This window comes from Nyctereutes procyonoides, unplaced genomic scaffold (genome assembly GCF_905146905.1).
Source record: "Nyctereutes procyonoides isolate TBG_1078 unplaced genomic scaffold, NYPRO_anot_genome, whole genome shotgun sequence".
NCBI lineage: Eukaryota > Metazoa > Chordata > Mammalia > Carnivora > Canidae > Nyctereutes > Nyctereutes procyonoides.
In genome coordinates this window covers 11,272,294-11,284,397 of record NW_026575021.1, presented here as the reverse complement: position 1 = coordinate 11,284,397, position 12,104 = coordinate 11,272,294, and the positions used below count along the sequence as shown (strand labels likewise).

Here is a 12,104-nt window from a genome sequence, read left to right as displayed (position 1 = left end):
CCAAAATGTACCCTCCCCCCCATTTGGAGTTAAAGTATATTAGTTTTGGATGCTACACTACAGTGCTTTTCTCTATAAATATTTACTGAATGAATAAATGAATGACTTAATAAATGTGTATTATAGTATCAAGATAATATTAGCATTGAATATTTTTCTTTTCTTTACTTTTCATAGGTATGTCATGTGCTGTGCTCTACACAAACCATTCTTAGATGACAAAAAGCCTGGAAGTTTTTTCCAACTTTATATTCTAGGTTGTTTCCTCATGTGTCTTCCCCACTACATTATAAGCTCTTTGATGATGTTACTTAATTTTGCATCCTCCACAAAATGCCTACTCCAGTTCGAGACCCATCAGCAGATACTTAAAAAACAACAGGAAAGAGATACTGAAAAGAACGAGTTGGGGTTGTGTTTTAAACTTCAAGTTTCTGATGTGGAGTATGCTTGAAGGTACAAAGGTGGGCACTCCACCCTAGAAGCTAAAGGGGGGCAGCTAGTCCTTTTACCCTCCCTCTGGCAGCTGGAGTGTAGGTCAGTGTCTAGTCATGGCCAGGCACACTCTTCTGTAGGGACTTTAAATCTGGAGGAAATGACCCAAGGGCAGGGTTACTTAGAGTTCCAGGCATCAGTGGCAGAACTGTGAATGTGCAGCACAGCAGTTGATCCCCAGGGAGAGTAGAAACAGAGAAGATTCTGAAGCAGCCCATTCTCAAGGCCGGAATTAATGGCCTCATCTTGCCCATTATCTTTGCTCCTGTCCCAGCCTGGCTCTCCAGATTTTTGTCAATTTATGAGCCACCCCAGTAAACTGAAGAGTAAACCTGAAGGCAATCAAAAAGTACAAAAATACTAAGATTACCCTTTCTGCTCCTTTCCTTGGAAGACTTATCGCTACTTACCCACTGACTCAGTCAAATAATGGTTATGGTTTTCCAGCCACACTGCTCTCTCAGATTTCCCTAGCTTTTCTGTGAAATAAAGTTATCTTAAAAAAAATTCTAAACGTCCTTTTATATTTTAAATGTCTAATATGTTGGATAACATTTTCCCACTATTTTAAGGAAATGGAGCAAATAGAGCAAGAAATTTTTTGAAAGTCCAATATGTGTAGAATAGCCAAAGGTGGAAATCACCAAAATGTCCATCATCAGATGAACAGATTTAAAAATGGCGTGTAACCATGTAATTGAATATTTTTCAGCCATAAACAGGAATGAAGTGCTGATCCATAGTTGCATGAAAACATTATGCTAAGTGAAAGAAGCCAGATAATGGAGATTGTTGCACAGCTTTGTAAATACACTAAATGCCACTGAATTTGCACTCTGAAATGGTTAACCCGGTGAGTTTTATGTGTATTTTATCACATTAAAAATGTAAGTTCGATATGCAAAAAAAAAAAAAAAAAAGAAATATCAAGGAGAACATTTAAAATAAGATCCCTTCTGTTTGCAGTAGAACAGGGTGGCTTGTCAAAAGAATTTTTCTGCTGGCTAAATCTTTGTGGTTGCTACTTTCCCTCAGAACTCTCAATAGAATTATCCATCATTATGTAATCAAGTTTTTATAATGAGAAATAACCTGTGTCTTGGTGAGAGGAAAATAAAACTCATTCAAAAGGCTTTTCATTTATCTCTAATCATAATCATATCCCATTTCATTTAGATACCATAAGGATGTTGGAAAAATGAAGTATAATTTAGTGGATCTTGGTGAATATAATTTCTCTACTCTGGCAAAGTTGAAAGTTCTTTTCTTATAGATTAGCATCAGTTACTCAACTTTCCAAAGACATAGGACTTTACATGGGAAAAATGAGCTGAAAATACTGGGATTTATGTCATTCTTCAAGCTGAGAGAACAAAATGTGAAAAAACAAATCCAAAATTGGATCACTCGTTATTGTAAAATTGTTTCAAGTCTGTTCAGTGGAATCCTGGGAAATGACATTTACTCAATGTTTTATTCTAGAATTTTACAACTCCTTTATCTTTTATTTCTATCATTTCCACATTTCCCCCAAATCTCACATATATCAGTAGTCGAAAAGAAAAAAATATGTGAATACACACGCTCGCACACACACATCTAAGACCTTCAATTATTGCTTTTTATCCCCAACAGAACTGAAAGAGAAAACCCCACCAAATAGCAAGTATCCAACTTTCAAAGTATCGATTTCAGTCTGTATCAAAGCCAGAGTTAGCGTCTTTTCATTCTACTAAGAAGCAAAAATGGTGAACTAATTCCTGATTTACATTTCCTGAAATACTTAGGTTAAACTGCAATACCATCGACCATAAGTTCTCTTTCTCAACTTATTAAAACACGTGTGCTGCTTAAAAAGGAATGTTCAACAAGCCCTTGGGAGAAAAATCTCAAGATTTCCCCATCCAAGTTGCTCGGAAGGAACCATCTTACTGCTTTTACAGACACTGAAAGCATTTCCTTTCAGAAATACTTGAAAAGACAATGACTTCATTTGCTTGTAGAGGGAGGCTTTGTCAGAGCAGGGTTCTGTCTCAGTCTCTGCAGAGCAGGTGCCTGTAATTAAAGCAGGTCCTCTCACCTGATTCATTTCTCTAGTTGAGAGCCCTGACTCCCTCTGCATTCATAAGGAAGAGATTATTGCCAAGTCCCGTGAAGCCATCTGGGAAATTCATCAGTGCTACAAACTACTGACCTTACCCTAAACCCATCTGCTTGCAGGCCAGCTGACTTAGCGTCTCCTGCCAGCCATCCGCACACACGTGGTGTTCCACGGCAGATCTGTGAGCCATCAGGAAGGACGTGGAGCTCGCATTGTTAGAGAGGGTCACTGAGGAGGAAGGAAAAAAAGGGAAAACCCTAATTAGAAGCAGGTCTCCTCAGGAAACCCTATGCTAACTCTGCATACTTTTGCTTCACTTGCATACATTTGTTTTTATTTATTTTAATTAAGAACGATTTGGTGAGGGCTTGCCCTGTGCGAAGCACTGCTCTCAATGTGATGGAAGACTGAAGAATGAATGAGAAATGCTCTCTGCCTTCCAGGGACCACAGGCTCTAGTGAAAAAGATGGGCAGTTCTTAACGTTTCTTTACAAGTTAGAAGACAACCAGAGGCAGGACCTACTCCCACGAGTGTATCCAGGGATTTGCATAATTGTAAGGGGTTAGTTGTAACTTCATTCATACCGTTTCCTTTCGGGAAAGCATGTGAGAAGGCAAAGATATGAAAGTGATGTTCAGCTAGGATTCATTTGGCGCACGTACTAATTCCTGTCTTATAGAAGAGCCTCCTCTCTACTCAGCACGCCACAGGCTACTTGTGAAACACCGTGCAATTAATCACAACACAAATGATGATCACGACGTGGCCAACGGGTGCAAAGGACTGAAATGAGAGCCCAGTAAATGGAAGGAGTGATGAGTGTGGGACAACAGAATTGATCGAACTGAACGTCACAAACCAACCCTGGAAGTCATGGTGGGAGATGCCTTTAAGTCCAGTCCATGTAAGGAACTAGGGACTTAGTCGTCTCATTTGGATCTGAGCAGGAGTACAGAGAAGATGGAAGATCCACTTTAATACCCTCTTCCAGGAGGAGTCAATGACATAAGAATAACAGAATATTGGTCATTGTTGAAGCTGGGTGATGATCAAGAGTTTAAAGGTTGTATTTTAGTAGTTATAGGGTCATAACAATTTAAACCCAAATTTTTTTTATGTATCACATAGACATTTCAAATAGTGAAATAACTTAGGGGGAAATGTTCTGTGAGTTGGGAATAACACATGTGTATCACTACTGCCAGCTTTTGTCATAGTAAAAAACCAAAACAGGTGAAATTGGTTAGTAGCAAAATCCGTGTGGTCATTTAGGATTTATTAAGCTTAGACAGCTGATGGGTGTTAAGAGTTGCAGCCGATGGTGGAATAAGAAGCTCACCACAGTCCCACTCGTCAGAACTGTCCAGGCAGTCGGCTTCCCCGTCACACCAGCGCTCACGGGGCACGCACTCATGGTTCACGCACTCGAGTTCGTCATCGTGGCAAAACGCTGGCATAGGAAACAAGAAGTGAGAAGATGGACACATTTCAGAAACAAGGGGGAGTCTCACTAACATGCACATCATCATCTGTCGGCAGGAGCATGGAAGGAAGAGAAGCTGTGGTCACTGGAGCCTCCAAACAGGCATCAAGACGGAGTAACAGAATCGGTAAAAACCCCCATCACAGATGCCAACCCACACAAATAGCAGGAGTTTGAACAGTGTGACCATCTCCAAGTGGCGAGACTGTCTAGTTCTAACACTAGGATTGAAAAAGTGGGACCCAGAGCAGTAGAAATTCCAAAGATTGAGAGAACTGGGTTCAAGTCTGAAGTGGCATGAGCCAAGCACTGGGGCAGAATGAAGCAACCACAGGATGGACACAAGCTCTGTCCACATACATGGATAATGTTTCTCTTTAAAAAAAAAAATCCCTACTCTTGGGGTGCCTGGATGGCTCAGTCGGTTAAGCATCCAACTCTTGATTTTGGCTCAGGTCTGGGGGTCATGCTCTGCCCTCAGCAGGGAGTCTGCTTGAGATTCTCCTCCTCTCCCACCTCTCTCTGCTCCTCCCTGCTGGTTCTCTCCCTCTAACTTTCTAAAATAAATAAATCTTAAAAAAAAAAAAGGAAAAAAATACATCATAGTGATACTCCTTAACTGCCTAACAACCATTTCCTTTCTTTCTCCTTTTTTAAGGGAGCCCGATTTTGCTCAGGTCTCCAAAGCCTCAGAAGACCCTGACTAGTGTCAGTGGGACAGGGCATTTTCTAACTAAAGTTATTTTTTTCTGGGTAAAGTTGTTAGTCCGACAGTAAACCTGTGACCCAAGATGAGAGTTGTGGCCTACCACTTTTGGGGTTGTGCTTACCAAGGTAGTTCCCACCTAAACCCTGCTGGCCGGCTCATACACCCTACCTGGGGCAGGCAGCCTGAAGGAAACAGCATCTTTTTCTAATCGGTTCTCCCTAAGGGGTGCTTCTCTTTGCGATCCAACTCTTTAGGTGGTATCTTTTCTAATCTATAAGAACACCGGTGACTGCTAGCTGGGATCTTGTTCAGAGTTGGCCAATCTGAGTGAATCCTTAAGTGATGATATTCCAGACATGAGGGAGGTCATCACTCCTTCCCACTGGATACGATCAAGCAAGCATGGCACCCCAAGGACTGAACTCCCCCATATAGCCTCAGGAATCCACCCTGTACTTGACTTTTCATATGATAACACAAGATATATCTGATACAAATGGCAATAAAATATAATAAACATCTTCACCGTTTAAGTCAGTTTGAGTTGGACTTTCTGTTACTGGTAGGTAAAACATCTTGAGAGAGAATTTTTTTTTATTCTAAAAGTGGTGGCTATTCTTGCAGAAAATGTAGAAAAGTCAGAAAAGCACCACCCAGAGATAATCATTGTAAACTATTTCTTGTGAGCTTCTGATCTTTTTCTATATGTGGGTATAAGTACTTTAAAAACTTGCGACAATAGTGCACATAATACTTTATGTTTTGTTTCATTCAACTAATGACATGCAACGAACCCACGAGAAATTATTCTTTTTATTTGATTTCTAACATTTGCATATTGTTTCATTTTACGGTTGTATTTTATGTCCCCTCTTTTTGGATATTTGGGGTTTTTTTAAATTATTTATTTATGATAGTCACAGAGAGAGAGAGAGAGAGAGAGAGAGAGAGGCAGAGACACACGCAGAGGGAGAAGCATGCTCCATGCACTGGGAGCCCGACGTGGGATTCGATCCCGGGTCTCCAGGATCGCGCCCTGGGCCAAAGGCGGGCGCCAAACCGCTGCGCCACCCAGGGATCCCGATATTTGGGGTTTTTAATTTTTCCATGTGATAAATAATTCTAGAATAATATCACCAACCACATAATTTGCATATGTTTGATTACATTCTCGCATGTATTTTTATAAGTGGAGTTTTGGTCAAAAGACTTGAATATACTAAAAGCTTTCGATACAATTTCCCAACATCTAGTTTATATTCAACATGAGCGGCCACGAGTGTTTAACATAAAGTTGTGTTGACCAATGCAGGTAGGCACTTACAGCAGTTCTTCTCATCCATGCCATCAGGACAGTCTGGGAACCCATCACAGATGACTGTGTGCTTCAAACATTGTTTATTGGACGGACATTCCCAGAGATCTCTCTCTTTACAGCCTGGAGACAGAAGAAGAGGCTATTTGCAATAGACATGGAGATTAAAATAATGATGAATCTGACCAAGCAATGTAGAAAAACTATAGCACAATGGCATGATTTGTTTCTTCTTAAAAAGTCTTGACTTCTGTATACCATTAAAAATGTAATTTTGAGAGTTGGGATACTCAATAATCTCCATACTGCAACAGAAATAGGACAGCTCTCCTAAGAGAAGATCAAAAGTGACATATGGGAAATGGGAAAAAAATGAAAAAGCAACTATACATTAATGCTCATTTTTAGCTGTCTCTTTTGCTTTCTGAGTCAATTTGCCAACACATAAGACTCATCTATGAAATGATAAGTTATGCTTTTAAGTAAATATGCCAAAACCTAGTGAGTTAAATGCATATTACCTTAAAATGTAATTTTGGTCAACAAATGGAAAGGCCATCCGTGTGTTTAGTAAGAGGTGTCTCCTATGCCAAATATGTACAAAACTGATTTAAGAGCCACGTACAAAAGCTGTCACTCCAGTAACGTAGTCCAGGAGACGTAGGGTATCAACTTCATCAATTAATATGAGAAATGAATGTAATTTGCACAAGATCAAGACCATAAGCTTGAACTGTAATTTTGTCTATGAAATGGCAAGAACTTGCAAATGAACTTAATAAATGCTATCTGGACCAAATCCAGCACATTTCACACATCTGCTAGAACATGCCAAGAGTCTACTGCGTTCCCGTCATTCCAGTGGGATCCACGGTCCTTACAAGGCTGTGAGGTGCATGACGGAAGGGTCCAGAAGGCATTCATGTCTTTGGGTTCCCCTTACCCTCGCCCCCATGCTACAACAGCGGCCAGCGCTCGGCAGGCCTTCCACACGCGTGTGTTTTAAATGGAACTTCGTTTCATGGGAGGAACAAAAAGTGTCTCCCCTTCCCGAGAAAAGATAATACAGTTGAAGGGGAGTGAAATGCAAAGCAGGGATCAAATAAGGACTTTCTTTAAAAATGCTATTTTCCCGTTGACCTACTATACATGACTCAGAGAAGTGTTGTAGATGCCTGACTCATGTTTCTTGGACTCCATCATAAGATGCATTTTTCAAAACTCTCATTTGAAAGCAGTTGTCGAAATACGTCACTAGAAGAGACATTTTTATTATGAGCTAAAATGAGATTTAGGGTGTTTCACCCCTCAAAATCATAGGAAGTAAACAGCGGAGTCTTCCATGTGCAGAACAGTCTTAGGCCCAGAGCAATCTCCTCCAGGAACTCCTGGGGATGTTATTTGGGGTTTGAGCTAGCAGACGATACAGACATCATCTGGAGCATTCTGTCGAGAACAGTCCTGCCACACATCACACCCCTTGCTAGTAAAGAATGGGAGAAAACAGCACGAGCCTCTCTGATTATTCACATGGTACGCTTCCTCAAAGTCTGGAGAGCTTGGGCCTTTGGAATGAGCTGATGGGAGACCACAAAAGCAGATTTTCTGGGACATAAGCAAGACCTGGATCCTCAATAACCATAACCACAAGGAGATGATGTTCATGATCCACCAACCATACTCAAAATAGTAGTTTTAATTCTTAAGAGAATAATGTCATAATTAATGTCATTATTCTCTTAAGTCATAATGTCAACATTATGACCATTATAGTGAAGAAACTGAAGATTTATTTATTTATTTTTCTTTAGAAATTGAGGATATAGAGAAAATAAAGAAATGGCTCCAAATCACAGCTTTACGGCGAAAGGTCCAGGTGGGGCCCAGGTGCCAGTCCTTGGAGGCTGCCCTCCTCCGTAAGAGGAGAACGCGCAGTAGACATAAGGGGTAGGAGGTCAACCGTGTGACTGTGTGACCTCACTCCTCTGGACCTCAGCGTCCATATCAGGACAGTCACAGGGCCGCCGCGCAGGGCTACTCTGCAGGTTCACTCCCTGAGCATGAACTCACCCTCTGTGTCATCTTTTTTCTGATAAAGTCCGTGGGGCCCAGCACCTCTTCGGTGGGGTCACGGTGAGCACACACGGACTAAGATGAAGAGGCCCATCTTCATCTTCTTTGTTATTTTGCAGAGAAAGCGCTCTCTTTGAAGTGACATTTTTGGTGTAATACAGGTACGCTTTGGAACGAAAAGAGCGTGACCCACTAAAGGGTTAACGACAGGGGTGGCCAGAGTGCGGGGTTCAGCGCAGCCTCGTGTCAGGGTAACCCCCGCCCAGTGCACAGGTGACGACCTCACCCCAGGGCCCAAGTGACCGGCTCGGCCCAGTTTGCCAGCCCCTGCCCGCTCCGAGCGCGGACTGCCCCTCCTGCCAGGGACCCCCGCAGCCCCAAGAGCGCCAGGCTTCGCGCGGGGCCCTTCCCTCTGCCCACCACCTCCGCGAGAACCCTGGGGAGCAGCGGCCTTCCCCGCCCGCGGCAGGGCCCACCCGACCGGGCGCCTTTGCTCCTCTACCCAAAAGGGTGTCCTCGGAGGCAAAGGCAGCAACCCCCCGAAGCAGGTGCTTCTCGTACTGGAAGAGTCTGTCAGGCGAACGGAGGGGGAGAGGCTCTGCTCCTTGGGTCTGGCAATTCGAGCTTCGTGAAGCAAAACTATCTTCAGGGAGGAACTGGTCAGAAGCGCAGGGGGCAAGAACTCGGGGTCCTGGCGCTGGCGGAGGCTGGAATGGTCTGGATCTAGCCATCTGTGCCTGCAACTGGTGCTGCGGCCATGAGGCCCAGGCCTAGCAGGCGTGAGCCCCCAAGTGGAGCTGCAGCCATGAGGCCCAGCCTAGCAGGTGTGAGCCCCTGACTGGAGCTGCAGCCGTGAGGCCCAGGCCTAGCAGGCGTGAGCCTCCAAGTGGAGCTGCGGCCATGAGGCCCAGGCCTAGCAGGTGTGAACCCCTGGCTGGAGCTATAGCTGTGAGGCCCAGGCCTAGGAAGTGTGAACCTACCCCAAGAGCATGGACCCCTGGGAGATTGAGAACCAGTCTCAAGGACCAGCAGCAACACCTGCAGTGGCAGCCCAAACGAAGACCTGCCTCCCCACCTGTCTCAGGCCTGACCGTTGGGGGCAGCAACACCAGCACATGCCACGAGGCTCCCAATTCTTTGGCAGCCCCTCCCCACTCCTCCTGTGTTTAGGGGTGTACGTCCCTATATCACTCTCTTCAACATGTGCTGGCCTAGGACCCTAGGAGGCAGCGGGATGGGGTCATGGAAAGGGCTTCGAAGTGCAGACTGGATCACCCCTCCCCCCCGCTCTGATGACGAATCCTGGAGATGGGGACATCTACCCCCAAATAAGCACCACCTCCAGGACGAGACACCACCCTGCCATCTGTGTCTACTGCGTGAACCAGGGAGATGCCTGGCTCATGCTTTGGACGTGACATGCCAGCCTGCTCTCCTCTGCCACAAACAAGACCTGGTCTGCCAGACACCAGACTGAGCAGGACAGGACTCCTCCCCTCAAGGGAGATCCCTGGGTGACCTTTGAGGGGAGTCGTGTCCTGGATATCCTAGCACCGTGGAGATGGGTGCCTAGCTGTTATCGCCTCCTGAGGAATGTATAAAGTGTGTTCTAAGCATTCCAAGCTTTGGAGGATAAAGCGGGTGTTCTCTCCATATTATGGGTGAGAAAACTGAGGCCCAGAGAATTTAAGCGCCTGGCCAAAAGTCACACAGCCTCTACGGGCTGAGTTGAGATTTAAATCCAAGGCGAGGTCTACACAGAGCACTCCCTGCCATTTCAAGCTGCCTGCCCAAGGTGCCAAATAAAAGAGCAAAGCAATTAACCAAGTCACAAAATACCTAAAGCGGAGAAGAATGTTTCTTCCTTAACATGGAAAAAATTAAACCCTACTGAGTGATTAGAAATCAATCATGGGGGGATCCCTGGGTGGCTCAGCGGTGTAGCACCTGCCTTCAGCTCAGGGCCTGATCCTGGAGTCCGGGGATCGAGTCCCGCGTCGGGCTCCCTGCATGGAGCCTGCTTCTCCCTCTGCCTGTGTCTCTGCCTCTCTCCGTGTGTCTCTTGTGAATAAATAAATAAAATCTTAAAAAAAAAATCAATCCTGAAGATTCATCCTGAAAGCATGTCTGGGGGTATCTGACATGGTCTGGACCCAATGGCTCTTCCTCTGTTTCTATAAGTCACAGGGCACGGTCAAGAGAACTAGAGGCATGGAGAGACTACTATTTGATAAAAATGCCAGGTGAGTCGTTCTCTGTGAGAAGTTACACAAATACTATTACAGAGTCCAAATGGATTTTTTTTTTGGATTTTTTTTTTTAAAAAAAAGGTCTTTTGGAAAACTTTTAAAATCAGGCTGTACAGCCCCACAAACATCAGAGTCAGCGGCTTGGAACACAGCCTAGGGTGCTTTGATCCCAAGGAAAGGTCATATCTAAAGATTCCATCTTATTTTGCTGGAGCCCTAGAGAAGAGCAAGGATTGGTGATGAAATAAATGCTCTTTCATCATTTGAAAATAAACAGAAAGGCCCTCGATGCCACGTGGGTGGTTGTGCTGTGGTCACTTTCTGCGCAGGGCGGACACCCTTTGCCATAGGAGGGTGACCGATCAGTGACTGGGAGGCTCTCTGTGCCCCAAGGGGCTTTATTTCTAGCCACTGCGGTGCAGCCGCCTCAGCTACAGTCCTGAACCCCGCGCTGAGCCGTGGGCGCCACCTGCTCCTGGCGGGGCCTCAGGCCACGGACACCGCTCAGCAAGGCTCCCCGCCCCGGGGGCTCAGACCTCCGCAGGCAGGCGGACCGGCTCTGTCCCTGGCCGCCCAGCTCCCTCCCCCGCTGGGGCCCTAGCGCCGGGCGCACGGTCACGGGGAAAATTAGCTGTGTCAGCAGGTTGCTAGCTCCGCGGGGGCCCGTCCACGCGGGTCTGCGGGGAGCCCCGTCCACGCGGCCCCGCGGGCATCCCCGTCCACGCGGGTCTATGGGCATCCCCATCCACGCGGGTCTACGGGGAGCCCCATCCTCGCGGCCCCACGGGCATCCCCGTCCACGCGGGTCTACGGGCATCCCCATCCACGCGGCCCCACGGGCATCCCCGTCCACGCGGCCCCGCCGACATCCTCGTCCATGCGGCCTCGGGCATCTCCGTCCACGCGGCCCCGCGGGCATCCCCGTCCACGCGGGTCTACGGGCATCCCCATCCACACAGCACCACGGGCATCCCCGTCCACGCGGCCCCGCCGACATCCTCGTCCACGGGGCCTCATGGGCATCTCCGTCCACGCGAGTCTATGGGCATCTCCGTCCACGCGGCCCCACGGGCATCCCCGTCCACGCGGCCCCACGGGCATCCCCGTCCACGCGGCGCCTGTCCCGCCAGTGGCCGACCCGCAACCTCCGAGACCAGGACGCGCCTCCCATCGACCCAGCCGCGACTCTGCGGATCGCCCCGCGGCTCCGCTCTCCTCCCCGGGAGCAAGGCCCGAGCCCTGCGTTCAGATTTGCGCGATCCTCCTAAACGCGTGCGGAAAACGCCGCTAAGACCCACAGTGCTTCAACTGCTGCTGACCTTAGCGACCACCCCGCGGAAACCACTTGGACAGCATAAACCGACCTCCAGGGGCGCCCGCCTCGGGCTCAGGGCGTGGCCCCGGGGTCCCCGGATCGAGGCCCGCACCCGGCTCTCCCCGCGGGGAGCCTGCTTCTCCCTCTGCCCGGGTCTCTGCCTCTCTCTGTGTCTCTCGTGAATAAGTAACTAAAATCTTAAAAAAAAAAAAAAAATACTGACCACGGAAGCAGGAGACGCTGCAGAGCCCCACAGCTCCCTGCTAAGTGTCTGCATCTACAGGCATCCCCCACGCGGGGAAGTTCCCACCATGGCACTTGGCTTTTAGGAAAGACCCACGTGGGTAACTGCTTTCCTAACC

The 12,104-nt window shown here is 47.0% G+C and overlaps 1 protein-coding gene across 3 annotated transcripts in view; it reads right to left on the bottom strand.

Annotated features, from left to right (window-relative positions):
• CORIN (corin, serine peptidase) overlaps positions 1-12,104 on the bottom strand; it is a 219,866-nt gene that overhangs the window by 34,983 nt on the left and 172,779 nt on the right. For all 3 annotated transcript variants that reach the window (XM_055339217.1, XM_055339225.1, XM_055339232.1), the window contains 3 exons: positions 6,115-6,228; positions 3,938-4,048; positions 2,695-2,824 (listed from right to left, as the gene is read on the bottom strand). In XM_055339217.1, the coding sequence (XP_055195192.1) occupies positions 2,695-2,824; positions 3,938-4,048; positions 6,115-6,228 (355 nt within the window). The remainder of the gene's footprint in view (positions 1-2,694; positions 2,825-3,937; positions 4,049-6,114; positions 6,229-12,104) is intronic.